Below are 21,069 nucleotides of genomic sequence, written 5' to 3'. Positions count from 1 at the left end.
GCGTGCAGGCGGGAGGGCGCGGAGTGCGCGCGGACGGGAGCGCGGAAGTGCCGGCGGCGCGGGAGTGCGCTTCCCTCCGGGCGTCAGCTGCGCGCTCTCTGAGGCTACGAGTTGGCTTTTGTAAAGGCGGCATGCGAACGGGAAATGGAACGTAGATGGTGTCTCAGCTTCCCGACCCGGTGGAATCCAGCTCCAAGAAACGGAAACTTCTGCAAGAGCTGAGTGGGGCCGGAGAGAGGTTTGCGAGGCTCCGGGCGGTTCGGTGTGGTATTTGCAGCGGGGCCTCTGGCTTTGGTCTGGGCTCTCGCCTGCCTTGCCGAGTCCTCGTGCCCCCCCCCCCCCTTTTAAATAAAGTGACAGGAGATTGCTCCGCGTTATTTCTGTTGCAAGGGTGGCAGCGATGCTCTTTTCGTCTTTCTGCATCTTAAGCGGAAAGAAGTCTCTGCGTCTCGTCTTGATTCAACAAACAACACAGGTGCACTGTAGTGCACCTGTTATTCCCATTGGGTAAAGTTAGAGAAACTTGGGAGCCAAAATGCATACACATTTTAAAATATGATAGCTATTGCTTAACAACTTTGCGGAGAGATTTATACACCCCTCCCTGGAGTTGCAGGACAGTGCTTGCCTTCTGTGCCCTTGCCAACCGTGCTTCGCCTAACAACTTCTAATAAAGATCAGGGTGGTGTCGGGAATCTGAGCCGAAAATGCCAAATACCCACACACTAAAATTTTTGTCCCCCTGTGACTTCAGTCATTCTTTCGTGGATTCAGTGAACTGCATTGAACAACTGCTAAGAGGCAGACGTTGTGCAAGACACAGGCAATGCAGCAATGAAAAAAACAGACAAAGGATCTACCTTCTCGTACTTCATTCCTAGTGTGGGAGATAAAGATAATAAAGAACAAATAAAGTATTGTGTGTGAGATGGTGCTATGGAGAAAAAGCATGGAGAGGGTTACAGTGCAGGGCGTTTCACCGTTACAAATATGGTGGGGAAGAAAGATTTCACTGGGTTAGTGACATTTGAGTAAAGATCTGAAGCAGGTGAAGGAGAGAGTGGTTATGGGGCCAGGGAAGAATGGTTCAGGCAGGGGAAGCAGTAGGTACAAACCCCAGAGAGGTGGGAACATATTTGCCATGAATGGATGGTGTGGCTGGAGCAGTAAGGGTAGGGGGGAGGTCTTAAGAAATGAGATCAGAGGAAGAATGGCATGGGCCTGAAGGCTACTGTAATGTTTAACTTAAGCAGGAAGCTGCATTTTATTTTTTAAAATTTTATTTATTATGTATGTATGTGTGTATGTATTTTTGAGAGAGAGAGTGAGAGCGAGCAGGGGAGGGACAGAGTGAGAAAGAGAATCCCAAGCAGGCTCTGTGCTGTCAACATGGAGAGTGATGTGGAGCATGATCTCACGAACCCTGAGATCATGACCTGAACCGAAATCAAGAGTCTGACACTTAACCAACTGAGCCACCCAGGCATCCTTTATTTTGTTTTTAAAAAATGTTTATTTATTTTGACAGAAAGAGTGAGAGAGGCAGGCAGAGTATCCCAAGTGGGGTTTGATCCCACGATCAGTGAGATCATGACCTGAGCCGAGACAGAGTGACAGTCAACTGACTGAGCCACCCAGGTGCCTCAAGGAAGCTGCATTTTAGAAAAGGTACCGAACAGTTTGCTGTGGGTGGAAGAATAAAGCCAGAATACCCTCCTTACCAAGGATGTAGAAAAATTTAATGGCGCTCCAGTGTTTGAAAAAATTTTCAGTGCGTGGATTATGTTTCCTTCCTTGTTCCTGCTTCTCTCCCTTCCTTTCTCTTATCCGTATCCAGGCCAAAAGGTCGTCTTTGCTTATTAAGGTTTAGACCGATAGCAACTAAGCAACCAGAAGTGAACATTAAAGGGAAAGGAAATCCTGCCTATCTACTTATATTGTTTAGGAATTCAAATTCAGAAAGGCAAAAACCATCTGTGAAAAATGTAAAGGAATATACATTTTCAGGATTGAGAAGAAACAAACGTCTGGCTGTTGAGTGGGTGTTGAACGTGCCAGAATTACTAGGGAATTTGACTATTGATCTTTTTTCACAGACTGTTGGATTGGGTGGATTCTTGGTAAAACCAGTAGTGTGTTGTCTTTTGAACGTACTCTAGTCAACATGCAGGATGCAGCAACTAGCAACAAAGGGAAACAGAAAGTGAAACATGGCAATTGATCTAAAATCTTCTTGGGAAACCGAAAATTAAGTAATGCTTTTAAGAACTACATGTAAGTCAGTTTTTCTGGATTTGCTGCTTGCTGTTTTGCCCTGCAAGCGTCCAGGCTGTTCCACACATTAGAGCTTCCGAGCCCTCAGCGTGCAGACACCTCTTCCAGAGGAGGGGACGCGAGGGGATAGAGAGATGGTGTTAGATTATAAGACACTCTGATGACTGTGACCTCTGGGTCGTCAAGCACCCCTCACACAAACACATCCATAATCCAGAGATTTATGTTGCATGAATGAGCTCTGCTTTCCGGGTGCAAGTGATGTATAGCAATACCTGGGAAGAGCTGCCTAGTAGATTAACCAGTCATCCGACCAGTATTTACCTTTCATGTTTCTCTCTCTGGAAGAGTTCCCAGTGGTTAGACTCACTTTAGTGCCAAAGTGTCACTTTGGGCCTCCTCCCCAAACTCAAGCACTGTAAGATACCATTTTTGTTAAATCTAACAAGTCTTTTGTTTTAGTTACAAGTATGTTGAGAAGATCGGATCTGTGTGGCTCTGATGTCTAGCCTTCAATGATGAAGTTTGCTCCCTTCGATTCCTAATGAATTTTAGTAGAAATCAAAAGGCTTTCGCAATCTGTGTATGAATTCCTTGAGGATTTGTGTTCTTGTGGATTACGGATCCCCACCAAGAAATGCCGGCAGCCTCTAGTAGTTGGAAAAGGTACAAAAAAGGATTGTCCCCTAGGACCTCTGGAGGCAGTTGCCAATACCTCTGTGGCCGTTGCCACTGGATTTCCATCCAGTGACACCCATTTCAGATTTCTGACCTTCAGAACTGTAAGATCATAAGTTTTTGCGGTTTTAAGCCACCAAGTTTGTGGTAATTTGTTAACAGCCACAGTGGGAAATTAATACATCCTCCCCCTAAAAAAATACATGGATGAAAAAAGCAGTCACACTGTTTCCTTATCTCTTCCTTTTAAAACTATTGGGTGAGAAAAGACACATTGTTTCCTTATTTCTTCCTTTTAAAAATACTGCTTGGTGTGCAACCCCTTTTAATAAAATGTCACAAAGGTGGTTGTTACTGATGGTCTCTCAGATCATTTAGCATCCTTTTCCTGTGTTTTTGATCAATCAATACCAGAAATTGACTGAATAAACAGTGCTACATGTGGCATGAAAGAAGAGAAACTGCTTTGGAACAAAAGCTTTGGAACATCAAACAGCAAACAAGTAATTGACTGTGTACTTGTTACTCACTAGATCGTAAACTTCAGGAGGTTTGGGGAGATGTCTGCTTTCTTTGCTGAAGGGCAGCAGAGTATGCCGCCCCAAAATATGCCATGTTGGTGTAGGGATTATTTTGAACTGAGGACAGTTGAGAAGAAGCAGGGTACAAGAAACGCTCTGCACACTCCCCCTACCTGCCTACAAGCAGTACAGAACTTTGTAGTGGTGTCCCCTTACCCTCTCCACCAGGAAAGTGAGAAGTTGATTGCCTGAGACAAGTGTAGACCCTTATCAGCCCAGAGTCACTGCTGGAGGAATCTACATAACAAACCTTCTTCTTTTTTTTTTTTTCCTAATTTTTAAAAATCTTTATTTATTTTTGAGAGAGGGAGAGAGTGAGCAGGGGAGGGACAGAGAGAGAGGGAGACACAGAATCCGAAGCAGGCTTGGGGCTCTGAGCTGTCAGCACAGAGCCCGACGCAGGGCTCGAACTCACCAACTGTGAGATCATGACCTGAGCCGAAGTTGGACGCTCAACTAACTGAGCCACCCAGGCCCCCATAACAAACCTTCTCAACTAGCCCTTGTTTTCCATTAATCTCCCCCAAATATTTACATTCCTACAGTTTGCCACCCTAGAAACTCAAGGTTCTTTTCCCTTCTCTAAAATTTCTTATCCCTTCTCTAAAAATGCATTGTTCGTTTGCCAGGATGCTATGTTCTAGCCACGCTTTTGAGTTACTCATCACTGGGTGCTCCCCTGTGTGTGTGCGGTGCATGTATCCATAAATCTCTGTTTGTTTATCTCTTGTTAATCTGTGCTTGTCATTCTAATTATGGAGTCCTGGCCAATGAACCTAAAATGGGTAGCGTAAAAAGATTTTTTCCTCCGCTACATCACCATATTTGGTATCTAACACCAAAAACTATTTGTTGATAAAATGAATGAATGAAACATTTTTGTTTTATGTAAATCCAGGCCTTTATTTGCTACGAATCTACTCGACAAATGGTTTTTCGACTATATAACATTCGCAGAGAAATGGTTCCTCTCTCACGTAACAGAGATGTATATATTCTGTTTCAGTATTTTCTGAATAGAACCAATATTTTACCAGGTTTGGGTAATGGTTAAAAACTTGCATCACCGCAGTGGATTGCTTAATATGTTTCTGAAAGTAGCAAGCAGAAACAATGGTTAGAGTTAACATGTTTACCTGAAATCAAATAAAATGTGAATGTGGTTCATATTTCCACACCCAGGATCAGGTACCAGAGTTCCCAGAGTCCACAGCCAGCCGCAGGGCCTGCTCATAGTATTCCAGGGCTTTATTCATTTCGCCTTTGACTTTGTAGATAAACCCAAGAATGCTCAAGCTTTCTATGTCTGATGCATTTCTGGAAAGTCTTCTTAAAGTCAGTTTCTCCAAAGAATTAATACATTTATCTCTTGTCAGTGACACCTTTTCTGTTTTTAGTGCTTTTAAATAATGGATAATTGCATTGACTTCAGATTTCTTTTGAAATTCCTGAAATTGACCATAGTGGAAATGTACCTTTTGCTGTTTTTCTTCGTCGAGGGACGTCAAACATAACAATTTTTGGTAAATGTCTTCAGCTTTTCTGTGGTTGCCAGCTTCTATGTACATACCGGCCAGGTGTATATAAGCAACGTCAAATGTGGGCTTTTGTTCCAGAGCAAATTGAAAATGAGCTATGGCTAACCTTACCATTTTGTCGACATTGTCTCTATCCTGTCCTCTGGGCTGCCAGTTTGCCGCTCTCTTGATTTGGATCATGTGTGCCTTGTAACAAAGCCCCATCTGGTGATGCAGGAAAGCGGAGGAGGGCGTGGCCCGCAGGGCCCTCTTTAAGAGCTGAAGAGCATTATCCAGAGCGCCTTTCCTGCGGTAAAACTTGGCCGCGTATCGAAAGACGTAGGCCTGCGAGGACATGTTGGTCAGTGCCTCTTCGACGTACTTTTCTCCTTCGGCTTCTTGGCCCACGTCCTGAAGCTTCAGGGCGAGCAGAGCCTTGATATACGCGTCTTCTGGGTTTAGCCTGATGGCCTCTTTTAGAGGCTGCAGACAAAATGCGTCGCTGACCTGGGTCGCTTTGTTGAAGCCGTCCAGGCGATAGATGGTGATTGCATACCCAGTGCTGAATTCAGGGTTCTCAGGCTCCGCTGCCAGAGCCTTTTCGAAGCAGGCCTTGGCCCGCTCATAGTTCTTTCCTCCACACTTCAGCAAGGCCCACCCTTCCTCACAGTCCATCTGAGGACAGTCCAGCCTGTAGCAGGAGGGGGCTGCAAACTTCTCACAAGTGTTCGCCACCCTGTCCAGGTAAGTCTGGGCCTCCGCCAGCCTGCCCGTGTGGTGATACAGCCAGGCGTAGTTGCCCCAGGTGACCAGGCTTCTCACAGCCGATCGGTCGCCGTGTTCCTGCTGGATCAGGTCTTCGGCTTCCTTCAGGCTCCCCAGGGCCTCCCGAGTCTGGCCTTTCAGGTGTCGGACGTAGGCCAGCAGGTTGTGTATGCCCGCGTTGTATTTGGTGTCTAGGAACTCAATCTCATCCAAGATCCTGTTCTCTAAATCGGGCATCTCAGTGTCTTCAACTAGCAGCTCCCAGGTGAAGTGGCATCTCAGCTGAAGCAGCTTACCTTTGACCTCATCAGCGTTCTTACTGCAAAAGAGAAAAACAAGTTTTCTTTGTTAAGTGAGGAACGGTCAATAGAAAGAAGCCAGATAAAACAGCTCATCTTTAGGACTTGGCCTTGGAAAGGGCACGCCTGCTTTGATTTTCCTTAGAATCCCTACGTTCCTAAGATCCACACAGACTTTGGATGCAGTTTGCTTGGTCTCAGACACTGGCTCCGCCACTTTTTACCGAGTAACCTCTCTCTGTTTCAGAGTCTCGTTTGTAAATTGGGGATAGGAAAAGACTCAGCGCACTTGAGTCTGAGGTTGGGTGAAAGTTAATAAGCCTGTATGTGTGTTAAGTACTTAGAGCACATATTACATGCTATAATGAGAGTTTCCTATTTTCCTATTCCTACATTCAGGACAGAAACCAGTTAGAAACATAGAGCCTGGGTGGCTCAGTCAGTTGAGCATCCGACTTCGGCTCAGGTCATCATCTCGCAGTTTGTGAGTTTGAGCCCTGAATTGAGCTCGCTGCTGTCAGCGCAGAGCCTGCTTTCGATCCTCTGTCCCCCTCTCTGTGCCTCCCCCGCTTACACACACTCTCTCTCAAAAGAAAGAAAAAAAAAAAGAAAGAAAAAAGAAAGAGAAACGTAGAGGCTTATAAAACAGTATTCACTTCAGGACCTTCGTCCGTAGATTATGCCACAAATTTAGACCACCTGAAAGAGAATATTTGTTTGACCAAATTTTTTTTCCACTTATAATTTGGAAATAATTAGAGAGTCACTGAAATTTGCAAAGAGAGTACGGAGCTCCAGCGTACCCTTCGCCTGGTTTCTTCCAATACTTTACACAAGTACCATGCAATAACAAAATGAAGACACCAACATTGGTACAATGTGTGTAAGTCCTGTGTCGTTTCATCACGTGAGTAAATCCACGCACCCAATCAAGATACAGAACTATTTTATCATCGCAAATATCTCCCGCACACTGTCCCTTCAGTGACACCTGTTCGCTCCCCACTCTCCAAACATCCCTAGCCTCTGGTAATTTGTTTCATCTCTATCACTCTGTCACTTCAAGAATGTCATATGATGAAGTTACACAGCATTTTGAGACTGCCTTTTTTTCACTCACCTTTTTCACTTTCACTTTAAAAGATTTTCTTTTTTTTTTTAATTTTTTTTTTCAACGTTTATTTATTTTTGGGACAGAGAGAGACAGAGCATGAACGGGGGAGGGGCAGAGAGAGAGGGAGACACAGAATCGGAAACAGGCTCCAGGCTCTGAGCCATCAGCCCAGAGCCTGACACGGGGCTCGAACTCACGGACCGCGAGATCGTGACCTGGCTGAAGTTAGACGCTTAACCGACTGCGCCACCCAGGCGCCCCTAAAAGATTTTCTTTTTAAGTAATCTCTACACCCAGTGTGGGGCTAGAACTCCCAACCCTGAGGTGAAAAGTCACACACCCCACTGACTGAGCCAGCAAGACGCACCTCATCTGAGAACGTCTTGATTTAATCTTCATTCTAGAAGGATATTTTTGTGGGGCATAGGATTCTGGGTTGAAAGTTCTTTTCCTGGGGTGCCTGGGTGACTCAGTCAGTTGAGTGTCTGACTCCGGCTCAGGTCACAATCTCATGGTTCATGGGTTCAGGCCCCGCGTCAGGCTCTGTGCTGACAGCTGGGAGCCTGGAGCCTGCTTTGGATTCTGTGTCTCCCTCTCACTCTGCCCTTCTCCCTCTCACACTCTGTTTCTCTTTCTCTCAAAAATAAAATAAAACAATGAAAAATTAAAAAAAAAAGAAAACAATTCTTTTTCAATAGTATCATAAAGAATCAAATACTTAGGAATAAAGTCAACCAAAGAGGCGAAAGACTTGTCCACTAAAAATTACAAAAGATTGCTGAAAGAAATTAAGAAGACACAAAGAAAGGAAGAGGCATCCTGTGTTCACAGCCTGGAAGCTTTAATGTTGTTCAGATGTCAGTACCACCGAAAGCAATCTACAGATTCAGTGCAATCCCTATCAAAATCCCAATGACATGTTTTTTACAGAAATAGAAAAATCCATCCTAAAATTTATATGGAATCTCAAGAGATCTCGAATAACCAAAATGATCTTGAAAAAGAACAAAATTGGAGGTCTCACACTTTCGGATTTCTAAACTTACTACAAAGCTACCCCAATCAAAACAGTGTGGGATGGGCATAAAAACAGACACCTAGAGCAGTGGAACAAAATGGAGGGCCCAGAAATAAACACTTACGTATATGGTTGCAATGGTCATTTCAGGCTACCATGATGAGGTACCACAGACGGGGTGGCTTAACCAACAGATATTGCAGATATTTCTTTTCTCCCAGTTTTGGAGGCTGGGAGTCCCAAATCAAGGTGCCCACTGATTTGTTTCCTGAGAAGGGCTCTGTTACTGGAGTCCACATGTGACCTTTCGTCTACATGCACTTCTTCTGTCAAGGGTATCAGCCCTTTCAGATTAAGGGCCCACCCTTATGGCCTTATTTAACCCTTAGTACTTCCTTACAGGCCCTATCTCTAAATACAGTCACACTGGGGGTCAGGGCTTTAACATATAAATCTGGGGAGATGGTAGGGGTTCACAATTCCATAACATGGCCATAACAATGGTCATAACAATGGCCAAATGAGTTTTGAAACATGTGCCAAGACCATTTAGTGGGGAAACATGTTTCAACAAATGGTGCCAGGAGAGCTGGATATCCACTTGCAAAAGAATGAAAGTGGGCCCTTATCTTACCCTGTATACATATAAAAAAATGAACTCAAGATGGATCAAAATTACAAAAATCTTAGAAGAAAATAGGAAAAAACTTTATGACATTGGATTTGGCAGTCTTGGATAGGACACTGAAAGCATAGGCAACATAAGTAAACAGAGGTAAATTGGATTTTCATCAAAATTAGAAACGTTTCTGCATCAAAGGGCACTACTGACAGAATGAAAAGGCAACTCCTAAAATGGGAGAGATTATGTGCAAATCACATATCTGATAAGAGATTAATATCCAGACTATATAAACAACTCTCATGACTCAACGACAACAAAAAAACAGGTGACTACAAAATGGCCAAAGGACTTAAAACAGGTATTTCTCCAAAGAAGACACACAGATGGCCAGGAAGCACATGAAAAGATACTCAACATCACCCATCATTAGTGAGATGCAAGTCGAAAACACAGGACACCACTTCACACCCGTTAGGATGGCTACCCTCAACAAAACAGAAAACAAAAACCACGTGTTGGTGAGGATGTGGAGGAATTACTAGTGGGAATGTAAAATGGGACAGTTGCTGTGGAAAATGGTGACGATTCCTCAGAAAATGAAACAGAACGGCCATGTGATTCAGCAGTATCACTTCTGGGTCTGTACCAAAATAAGTAAAAGCAGAGACTCAAACAGACGATTTGCATACTTCTATTCCTAGCAGGCATTGTTCACAATAGTCAAAAGGTGGAAGCATCCTAAATGTCCATAGACGGATGAACCGCTAAACAAAGTGGTAAATACATACAGTGGTGTATTATTCAGCCTTAAAAGGGAAGGATATTCTGTCACCTGCTACAACATGGGTAAACCTTGAAGACATTGTGCTAAGTGAAATAAGGCAGTCACAAAGAGCCACTTATTGTATGCTTCTTTGTTTGTGAAATATCCACAATGGGGGGGGGTGCCTGGGTGCCTCAGTGGGTTAAGCATCTGACTTCTGCTCAGGTCATGATCTCCCTATTCGCAGGTTCAAGCCCCGCATAGGGCTCTGTGCTGACAGCTCAGAGCCTGGAGTCTGCTTTGGATTCTGTGTCTCCCTCTCTCTCTCTGCTCCTCCCCCCGCGCTCTCCCCCCGACCCCAAATAAATAAACATTAAAAAATTTTAAATCTTACAAAAAAAAGTATCCACAGGGGGCAAAGACATAGAGAGAAAGCAGATTAATGGTTGCCAGGGCCTGGGGCGAAGGATGAGTGGAGAGTGACTGCTTAAGGGGTACGGGATTTCCCCTCAGGTGAGGAAGATGTTCTTGAAGTGGATACTGGTGATGGGTGGACATCACTGTGAATGCACTAAATACCACAAAATTGCATACTCAAAAAATAGTTAAAATGGCTAATTTTACCATACATGTATCTTATCACAATGAAACATTGTACTAGTAACCTGAACAGAAATTCTTCAAATGATGTATGTATTTTTCGTTAGTACATGTTGAAATAAACAAAACATTAAAACAGAAACACCAATTGGAGTGCCATCTGAAATAGTCTCACAAACCTTCCACTGGTACACTTTAAGAAGCACGGGTGTAGAGGTCAAATTGGGTATCACTGAATAGAGCCTCTGGCTCATGTCCCAGCTCTATCTATCACTTACTATCTGTGTGATCTTAATGTTTCTAAATCTAAGATTCATTATTGCAAAATCAGGGTGATATGAGTACCTGCTTCGTAGGTGTCTTTTGAGGGTTTTTTAAATAACTAAATATAATTTACATCATAATTTAAATTGTTTAAAGTTTCTTTATTTTGAGAGACACCGAGACAGCACAAGTGGTGGAGGGGCAGAGAGTGAGGGGTTTGGGGAGAGAATCCCAAGCAGGCTTCGCATTGTCAGCACAGAGCCTGACGTGGGACTCAAACCCACCAAGCTGTGAGATCATGATCTGAGCCAAAACCAAGAGTGGGATGCTTAACTGACTGAACCACCCAGGTGCCCCATAATTTACATAGTAATTTTAGAAGCCAGGCTGGCACTTTATAAGCATTCAGGAAGCGATAGCTACTTTATTATCATTATTATTTTCCCTGTCAGTGACAACCCCCTCTGTCAATGGACCTGGGAGGAGGGTTGATCATAGGCCTGTAATTATGCACTTTCTGGAACTTTTGCCCCTTGAAAATTTTGCCCACTGGAGCACCAAGGGGAAATTTGCAAGTCAATATCAATTAATTTTTAAAAAATCTGTTGATATTAAGGGTTACTTAACTCAAGATTCAGTTTGGACAGCATAGAAATTCCCACATGAGGCCACAACTGCAGTCCAGCCCCACCGACAGGAGGGTATCTGCAGACCAGAGGCTTCCCCAGGGGAGAGGGTCATCTGCTAATCTTAAATGCAGGGACGTTGAGAAGGCCTGACATAGGAGCCCAGCAGCACAGAGAGTGAGACCAGTAGTCTACAGAGGAGGGCCTTGTTCCCTAGACGGTGAGCTTCTGCCACCATTTGCCCACAATATTTTCCTCAAGACATCTGGGGAGAGCCCAGGACTGTGGCTCACACGGCTGTGGGGGTCCTTTTTCCCCAGGTGAGGAGCCAGCAGAAAGCAGTGTCCCTTTCCAGACAAACTGTCCATTCCCTCCCTCGGTCAGACAGAAGGGAGTTTGGGGAAGAGAATTTCAGAGACGTGGATCATTTTCTCCCTCCCTGCAAAACTCTTTTCCCACATCCCTCTGCTTCTTTGGGCTTTGTTATGAGGTAAGCTTCCTCAGGGTGATGCTAAAAAAAAAGAAAAAAAAAAAAAGAAAAAAAAAGAGAAAAAAAAAAAGAGAAAAAAAAAGAGAAAAAAAAAAAAAAAAGAAAAAAAGAAAAGAAAAAGCCTGAATTAAGGACACTCAGTCTCCAAGCAGACGCTCACCTGGAAGAGTAAGGAAACTCGACATCTCTGAAATCAAGTCTTTTGAGATAGTATTGATTAGCCTTTTTTCCCAGAACTTCAGACTGACAGGCAGAGACGCAGAGAAGTCCTTACCTCATGGCTGCCAGTTCTGCAGGGCCTTGTTTAGCTGTGGGCTCTTCCGAGATCCAGCCAGGAGACTGGAGTTTCAGGATGTGAGCCACATCCTGGGCAATATAAGAAAGATGAACAGTTCATGACGTAACCTGTGGGCGTGTTGTTGACAATTTAGACTGGAAACCGAGATAGAAACTGAAAGTGGAAAGTGAAACTAGTGAGCAGAGTTCCTGCTTGGGGAAAACAAAACCAGGATTGCTTTCTTTGGTCTGTCTGGAAACTGAGAAGAGGCCGAGGAAAAGCAGTTTCACCGATGTGCTAACTCTTGTCTCAGGCTCCGCGTGGCCTTGTGCAGAGCTGGGAGTGCGGAGTGCCAGGCACGTAGGGTCCGCGGACCCTGGAGCCAGGGAGGCCTGGGGAAGTTGGCTGCGGGACCTTGCCACACTCTTGCCCCAGATCTGTGCCTTCGTTTGCTCATCTGGAAATAGAAAGCCTCCCTTTCGTGGCATAAAATTCTGCATCTCTCCAAGCTGGAGTTTTGACCCAAATCTGCCACAGTTGTCTGAGAGGCTGTGTTTTACCAGTTCTTCTCTGCTTTGTTTTTTGCATACCCTTCCTGAGAATGGCCAATGGCAGTAAGAGCTTGTCACCTCTTCCTTGTTCATTAGAATGGAGAAAGTGTATGTGCTAGCATCTTGAGACTTCAGACAGAACACGTTAGGCCTTAATGACAGTATTTTTAATGCCCTCTACGGTAGTCGTCTAAAGTGTCCTTACTCAGTAGACGTGACTCTCGTAGCTGCTCAGGGCCCTGTCCAGTTCTGGAGGCGCCCACGGCGCCAGGCTTGGCATCCCTCATCCTGGCCCACGTCACTTTCTGTGCTCAGGGTGTCTGTGATAACAGGGAGACGAGAAAAGTGCTGAAACTGGGGGTGAGGCTCCTGTTGGTGCTGTCTGCCAAGTCCCTGTTTCTTTCTACCTTTCACTGGAAACTGTCCCACCCTCCCGATACACGTCATAGAGTAGGGGTTCTCCAGCCGCTCCCGCAAAGCAAATTTATCCCCAGACACAGTTCATTTAGTCCTGGGAAAGCTCCATGTTGAGATGAGTGTGAACAGGGAGTCCCGAGATGGACTTGGAGAATGCTGGGGTCCCAAAAGGGAGCTGGGAGATCTTTAGGAAAATGGAGTTTGTGCATATCTGCCCCTGGATGGAGACTGAACTCTAGAACCTGGGCCTTAACCACAGAACCATTTCTGGAACATTTCTATGTATCAGATAGCTCACATGTTGTCAGAATCAATCATTATTCTTTTTTTTTTTTAATTTTTTTTTTTCAACGTTTATTTATTTTTGGGACAGAGAGAGACAGAGCATGAACGGGGGAGGGGCAGAGAGAGAGGGAGACACAGAATCGGAAACAGGCTCCAGGCTCTGAGCCATCAGCCCAGAGCCCGACGCGGGGCTCGAACCCACGGACTGCGAGATCGTGACCTGGCTGAAGTCGGCCGCTTAACCGACTGCGCCACCCAGGCGCCCCAATCATTATTCTTTTAAAATAACTTGTGGTTTTTGCCTTTAGAAACTCCTAATTTCTTCCCCCAGTTGTTTGATCCCTCTCGAATCTATCTTCCAAACCGCAATCCCCAAGACCCCAAATAAATGCATTGCTTGTTTTTACAGACACAGTCTGAGATCCGTTGACATTCCATGGTGTCAGAGAAGTGGGGTCCGGAGCAACTGCCTTCTGTTCCAAGCCGCAGTGGACACCTGTGAAGTACCTGCAGGATGCCATTGTTTTCCACCGTCTCCCCTGGCAACCTTGTTCTTGGTGGTAAGTCCTCCTGGGCCCAAACCTCCCTTGTTTGGGTGTCCTCTGCTGCTGGCTTCTGTCCTCTCTCATTTCTGAAGAGAGGATTCTGTTTTCACTCATTTTGAGTGGAAGAGTTGGGTTTCAGCTTGTTGATGAATACTCTGTTTGGGGAGATCATTCTCCTAAGGGGACTCTTGATAACCAGCCCCCTGCCGGAGCTCCTGCAGGATTTATGTGTAAGGAAGACGGCTCTTCTTGCTGAAAAATGTTTGCCTGTTAGACTCGCATTCCCCATGATGATTTAAAGCCTTATTGGCCAACATGGGGCACTTCTGATAGTCCAAACTGAGGTTACTTGCATGCATAAACTGAAAAGGAGTTATACAACCGAACAAAATGAGTGGGGGGCTTATTTTAAATGGAGATTCCAATAGAAACACTGGAAAGTTTGCTTCCCTTCAGGAGCTAAGTTTACATTCCCAGCAGTTAATTCAGACCCTTCTAAGAGGCTCTCAAGAATAGAAGAAATAGCTGATGCCTCTCAACCCCTTGCCCCTCCTCCTCTGTTCTGCCCCCACCCCTGCTGTTCCCACCCCTTCCCCACCCCTTCTTCCCACCCTCTGTCTCCTACTCTCCATGTACACATCCTAGATGAGTTGGACTGCCTTTCTATAATGACAGCCTGGGCGTTCATGTAGATCCTGCAGGCATCCTTTCCCAGTTAGATCTAAGGAAGGAGGCTCTGAGACTTCATCAGTTCCTTACGCTCCTCGGACTAAGACAGAACTGTAAGCCATTACCGAGGACTTTCCCAATGCCTTTGAAGACCTGCTAAGATTTGTGAAAGAATTCCATGTAGTCAGTCAGACCTAGGAGCCTGGCTATTCCAACCTTTATCAACTTGTCCACATGCTTGTAAGTGAGGATCAGGCAAGGGAATGAATTTAAAAAGTAGGTTGAACAAAGCCTTTTGATAATTTTTCCAAGTGATAAGCTATAGACAAAATAGCAGCCAGAGTGGCTGCGCCAGCTTGCATTCCCAGCATTTCTTATTTCTTTTTGTGGTTTCTTCCTAAAATGTTGTGACGATAGCTCAGAGACTAGAAATGATTGACCAAACCTTCCCTCCTGACATCTTTCCTCAACTGACAGATATGACGAAGGACAATGCCTAAGATCCATTTCCCTGAGGCTCCTTGTTGCTCAAATGTAGCCACTGTCCTTAGGTCAACAACTCCTGCCTACACCTGTTTCTCTCCTCAGTGGGACATGACATACCAGAAATGAACCTTCCTGCGATGAAGGACCCAAAACATAAAATTATTCATCAATGTTTTTGAAAATTTATTGATCATCAGAGCTTTCTGAAGAAAGATCTTGATCAAAAGGAGGAGATGTGAACAGAGTTATAAAATGGAGCTATGATTGCTAAGGGTCACAAAATGGAGCTCCATTAGGGAAATGGAACTTTTTTTTTTTTTGGTTTTGTTTTGCAGCCTCAGCTTGAAATTTGTTAAGAGGAACTTCGGCTATAGCAACTTCTTCTGGAGGCAAGGGAAACAAAAGCAGAAATGAACCATTGGAACTTCATCAAAATATAAACTTTCTGCACAGCGAAGGAAACAATCAGCAAAACTAAAAGGCAGCCAATGGAATGGGAGAAGAGATTTGTAAATGACATATCAGATAAAGGGTTAGTATCCAAAATCTATAAAGAACTTATCAAACTCAACACCCAAAAAGCAAATAATCTATCTAGCAAAGAAATGGGCAAAAGACGTGAGTAGACACTTTTCCAAAGAAGACATCTAGATGGCTAACAGACACATGAAAAGACACTCAATACCACTCATCATCAGGGAAATACGAATCAAAACCACAACGAGATACCATCTCACACAGGTCAGAGTGGCTAAAATGAACAACTCAGGAAACAACAGATGGTGGCAAGAATTCACAGAAAGGGGAACACTTTTGCACTGTTGGTGGGAATGCAAACTGGTGCAGCCACTCTGGAAAACAGTATGGGGGTTCCTCAAAAAACTAAAAATAGAACTACCCTTCAACCCAGAAAAAGCACTACTAGGTATTTATCCAAAGGTTACAAAAATGCTGATTCCAAGGGGCACATGCACCCCAATGTTTAGAGCAGCACTATTGACAATAGCCAAATTATGGAGAGAACCCAATGTTAATCGACTGATGAATGGATAAAGAAGGTGTGGTGTGTATGTATGTATGTATATATATGTATATACATATATATACATATATATGTATGTATATGTATATATATGTATATATATATGATGAAATATCACTTGGTGATCAAAAAGAATGAAATCTTGCTATTTGCAACAACATGGAGGGAACTAGGGGGCCATTATGCTAAGCAAAATGAGTCAGGCAGAGAGAGACAAATATCATATGATTTCATTCATGTGTGGAATTTAAGATACACAACAGATGAACATAGGGGAAGGGAGGAAAAAATCAGATAGAAACAGAGAGGGATGGAAGCCATAAGAGACTCTTAAATACAGAGAACAAACTGAGGGTTGCTGGAGGGGAGGTGGGTGGGTAGGGGGATGGGCTAAATGGGGGATGGACATTAAGGCAGACACTTAGGAGGAGCACTGGGTGTTATATGTAAGTGATGAATCACTGAATTCTCCTAAAATCATTATTACACTATATGTTAACTAACTTGGATTTAAATTGAAATAATAAAGAAAGAAAAATAAATAAATAAAATCATTAATTAAAAAAAAAGAAATTTGTTAAGAGGAGACAATTAGACTTGCTTCCCTAGAAAGCTGGATCTTGGAAGTGTTGGACCTGTAGCATATATATTTGAGTACCATTGTCAGCCATGTTTTTTCATGTGGCCTGAAAATAAAAACAGAAGAAGCTTATTGAAAGAGAAGAATCTCAAGTGGTTAATGAGAGAAATAGAGAACTGAAGTAAGAGATGGAAAGTTCTGATGATGTCTTTTGTCTGCAGCTTTACCATCAAGAGTCAAGGGGCAAGGACCATGTGCAGGGTCTTGTGGAGTTTGCAGGTGAGTACAGAATTGTATGAAATCAGAGTACCAATGGCTGTGAACCTGGGATCTTACTGAGGGGTGTTCCTAGTGGTGCAAACACTTAGCAGCAGTGTCTGGAACCAGATCTGTCTTGTACCCTAAAGGAGAGCTTCAGGCCATCGTTGCCTGTCATGGAGGTTGGTAGCTGGATTCTGGAAGAATTGAGGGAGGTAGTAGCCCCAGTTTCAATTAGCCTCCTAAATATAGAAGGAATCTACTGTAAAATATAAAAACCTACTCTTATTTTGAAGTGATCAGGATTCTGGTGGTTACTATTGGTTTCAGCCTGACAGAAATAAACAAGCCACCTGGTTCACGAATGAAGGAAATGGACCAAATACCAAGAACGCCTCTTAATCCCTGATCACTTGGACAGGAGGTAAGAGAAAGATTTTGTGGTTTGACAACAGAGTGCCCAGCTCATCTCCCATCTCAGCTCTCACCAGTAATATAAGCCTCCATGGAGGCATCCTGAACTAGCCAGAAAGTTCTGCACAAGTAAAAATTTCTCAATACATAAGACACATTTATCCATGTGTTCTGATAAATGCTCAGGCCATAAGCAAACGCTGAACTACATGCATTAGAAAAGCTCTCTTTTTGGGGGTAGAAAAGTGTCTTTGGAGTTCTTGTGGAGAAAAGCAATTAGTTTGTAATTTTCCAAATGCACTAAATAGATGGTAGACAAGCAGAAAGAATGTGTATCTTGTGATCACTGTGAATTTGGCAATGGTTCCAGTTCGAATGAGCGCCGACTCAGAGTGAATAGGTAATTCAGAATCTTGCCCATGAGTGACACTAGACAAAGCAGAGAGGAAATAGCCAATAAAGTACACACGCATGCGTACCTCTGTGTGCGTGTGTGTGTGTGTGTGTGTGTGTGTGTGTGTGTATGTGTGTGTTCAGTTAGGAAAGAAATCAAGAACTGGAGAAAACGAAACTTACAGAAAATGAAATTTCAGCACTAGACTATGAGTCCATTTCTGGGAGTCTACGACCAGCTCCCTGAGTGACTGACCAGCTGATATAAGCCACTTCACCTCCATGACCTCAGTTTCCTCAGGTGATAAACAAGTGACTTGGGATAGATTATTGGATCTCAACCCTTACTGTACCCTAGAAGCATCTAGGGAGGTTTTAAGAATAACGCTAACTAGGCCCGATCCTAGGCCAGTCAAATACATGTCTGGGAATGCCCCCCTCCCTTCTCTGTATTAAAAAGAAATCCTCAGGTGATTTTTATGTACACCTGGGGAGGAACCAGGGCCTAGATGACCCCTGGAATCTACTGTAAAACTGAAATTCTTTGACTGAGTGGTCTGAGACACCAACCCTGGACCTACTCGCCGTTCTGTGTGGCTCACGTTCAGTGTCTTCATTACTCGGAGCCTCATTTCCCCACCTGCATAATGGACAGTTAACTCCTCCACCTCTTACTGACCCCACAAGATGGCATGGAAAAAGAATGGAATTTTGAATGTTTGGACCCTTCTATAAAAGGATCTTCTTGGCTTTTGGGATTTTCCCCAAATACTTGCAATCATATCCGTGGGGAAGGACTCAGAGACACCAGGAATCCTTTGTTGTGAACGGTTTGATGAATTTCACATCTCGGGTACTTCCCGCACCCTCTCAGGCCACCTTGACCCCCCATTTAGCCCATTGCAACATATTCAAGTACGAACTGAATTTTTATGATTTCCCTTTTTTACATTTCAAGCTTATTTTGAAATAGTTACAGACTCACAGGAGGTAGCAAGAGGGGTCTTGTATGCCTTTCACACAACTCCCCCCTGACCCCCACCCCTGAGTGGCTACTTCCTACATAGCTGTAATACGGTATCGAAACCAGGAAAGTGACACTGGCACTGTGTGTATGTTTTAAAGACAAAATATATCACGAGTTCATCTTATTGATTCAAGCTTATAGGAGTTTTACTCAACCTAATTGTGTATCTCTTCTCCTGAATGGAGTATCTGATACCCATATTCATATGCTCTATTCATATGAGGCTGGGTAACAGCCTCAGAGTAACAAAATCCACAAAACAACCTTCAAAATGATTGCTGAGTAGAGTTTAAGATTTTTTTTTCTGTTCTTTTTGTCCATAAGATCTATTTTTCTAAAACTGTAGAGTCAAATTACAGTACGCTAAAAATCTCTGGGAGGTGGGGGGTGATGCTGACCTTCGGTGTGTGGGTTCCAGTGCCTTGGCGCCCTCAGGAAGTTCTTTGTTGTGGGGAGCACTGTAAGAAGAGGCTAGGGGAACTCATCCTTACTCTGAAACTGGGGCAGACACTGAGGTGGTCTGTGCACCCCCCCCACTGTCACACGGACTTTGCCCCTGGCAGGGATCCCAAGACTGCTGTGGCTGCACAGAGCTGCTGCAGAGGGTGATCAGTCCTGGCATGAGCCACGTGGGCTGTCCTGGGCGAGTCAGGTGAGCTGATGGAACAGAAAGTGGCCCACAGCCTTGCAGAGGGACTGGGAGTGATCGCCTGCACTGGGGAGGAGCTACATGAGAGGGAAGCTGGCGTCACCGAGAAGGTCGCTGTGGATGACGCGAAGGACCAGAGCAAGGTCGTCCTGGCCTCTGAGCCCATGTGGGCCTTCAGGACTGGCAAGACCGCGCTGCCCCAACGGACCCAGGATGTACACCAAGCTCTGGGGATGGCTTACGTCTAACGCTGATGCAGTGGCTCGGAGCATCCCGTTTATTCCTCAGGTCCTGTGGCTGGGGCAGCCGGCAAGGAGCCAGCAAGCCAGCCTGCTGTGGGGCCAAACTGGGGGACATCACCAGTGACACGCAGTGTACCCCATCCATGTCCCCTACTCTGCCTGCTCGGCCAGGGACAAGGTGGGGCAGAGGCCCAATCACTGTGCTCTCCACCGACCCCCCAACGCTGCGGACGCTTCCAGATGGGGGCAGCCCATGGCCTAATCCAAACCATGCCCCTTCTTTACCATGTACACCTCACCCTGTAATGCTGGGGCCGGGCCTCTCCTTCTCCGCGTACTGGAATGGTTAGGACAGAACGTGTCACCAAGGTGGCTTCTCCCCGGCTGAGAGGTGGAGGGGGTGGAGTCACTCATGGGTCCCCTCAGTCCTTAGTGAGAGCAGGAGAGACAAGCCTGTTTCTCCTGTCTCATGCCATGAGGCCACGGGCTGCAAGGAAGCCCCATCCTCCCCTCAGAGGGGCTGTTCCCGTGGTGTTCAAAGTCCCACGTCAGGGGAACATAGATACCTGGTGCTTCAAACAAATCACTTAGAATATTTTCTCATCCTGTGTGGTTTTATCTTCTAGCCCGTATATATTTTGGCTCATTTGCCTCATTTTGGTTTACCTTTCAGATATGGCTTTTTGACCTTTTTATCCTGACAGTTTTGTCCTGAACATCAGAGAAAAGTTGAGAGGATTTTACAATGAACACTAAATACTCAACTACCTAGATCCTACAGTAACATTTTACACATTTGTTTAGCTGCAAATCTATTCATCCATCAAGTCTCCATCCATTTATTTACCTTAGTTTTTGTTGTGTAAGAAGGCAATTCGCTGATGAAACGTGTCGGCATGCATACTGTGATGACTTCAGTCACATCTTGTTTACAAGAAAAAGACAGTATTCCTGCCCCAGTAGGTTTTTTTTTGTTGCTTCAATATAATAAATCCATTCTGGGTTTAGGAGCGACAAAATTGGAAAGGGCAGTAATTTTGGTGCTAATTATTGCTATTAATTGTTTTCCCCGGGTATCATCTGAGTGACCGCCACCCTCCGCCCCATAGGTCAGTTCCAGCCCTCAGGGAAAAACCAACCTTACAATTCCGTGGCCTGCAAAAGTAAAGCCCTACCCAATACTTGAAAAAATTCTTGGTAGTGTTTATATTCCCGAAGCTTCTGCCTCAGACCTTCTATTGCTTATAGAAGTCGCTTCTGTGTTTTTCTACTTCGATCCAAACATAGAATATATGTTTTTCTTAAGTTTACTTATTTATTTTGAGAGAGAGCATGAGCTTGAGCCGGGGAGGGAGAAAGAAAAGGAGGAAGAAAGAATCCCAAGCAGGCTCTGCGTTGTCAGCACGGAGACTGATGCGGGGCTTGAACTCACAAACCGATCGATCATGACCTGAATTGAAATCCAGAGTTGGATGCTTAACTGACTGAGCCACCCAGGTGCCCCAAGAATACACATCTTTTTTTTAAAAAAGAATTTTTTTTAACGTTTATTTTTGAGAAAGAGAGAGAGACAGTGCAAGCAGGGGAGGGGCAGAAAGGGAGACACAGAATCCAAAGCAG

General features: G+C 44.5%; 1 protein-coding gene and 1 long non-coding RNA gene across 5 annotated transcripts in view; one reads left to right on the top strand and one right to left on the bottom strand.

Annotated features, from left to right (window-relative positions):
* Positions 1-4,409: 4,409 nt before the first annotated feature.
* The window catches only part of LOC125147528 (interferon-induced protein with tetratricopeptide repeats 1-like), a 40,076-nt gene continuing 23,416 nt past the window's right edge, over positions 4,410-21,069 (bottom strand). Inside the window, exons 2-3 of one of the 4 annotated variants that reach the window (XM_047824610.1) lie at positions 11,889-12,065; positions 4,410-6,134 (exon numbers count right to left, since the gene is read on the bottom strand). In XM_047824610.1, coding sequence (XP_047680566.1) covers positions 4,718-6,134; positions 11,889-11,893 — 1,422 coding nt within the window. In that variant the 5' untranslated portion in view covers positions 11,894-12,065 and the 3' untranslated portion in view covers positions 4,410-4,717. Of the gene's footprint in view, positions 6,135-11,774; positions 12,066-21,069 lie in introns of those variants that run through there. The other 3 variants (XM_047824612.1, XM_047824611.1, XM_047824613.1) reach the window with 3 other exon arrangements.
* LOC125147532 (uncharacterized) overlaps positions 17,054-21,069 on the top strand; it is an 83,628-nt gene continuing 79,612 nt past the window's right edge. The window contains exon 1 of the long non-coding RNA XR_007145230.1: positions 17,054-17,148. This is a non-coding gene — a long non-coding RNA (uncharacterized LOC125147532). The remainder of the gene's footprint in view (positions 17,149-21,069) is intronic.

The sequence above is a fragment of the Prionailurus viverrinus genome, chromosome D2, assembly GCF_022837055.1.
Source record: "Prionailurus viverrinus isolate Anna chromosome D2, UM_Priviv_1.0, whole genome shotgun sequence".
NCBI classification, from domain to species: domain Eukaryota; kingdom Metazoa; phylum Chordata; class Mammalia; order Carnivora; family Felidae; genus Prionailurus; species Prionailurus viverrinus.
The sequence above is the reverse complement of the archived record's forward strand: the minus strand, read 5'-3'. Positions and strand labels throughout refer to the sequence as shown.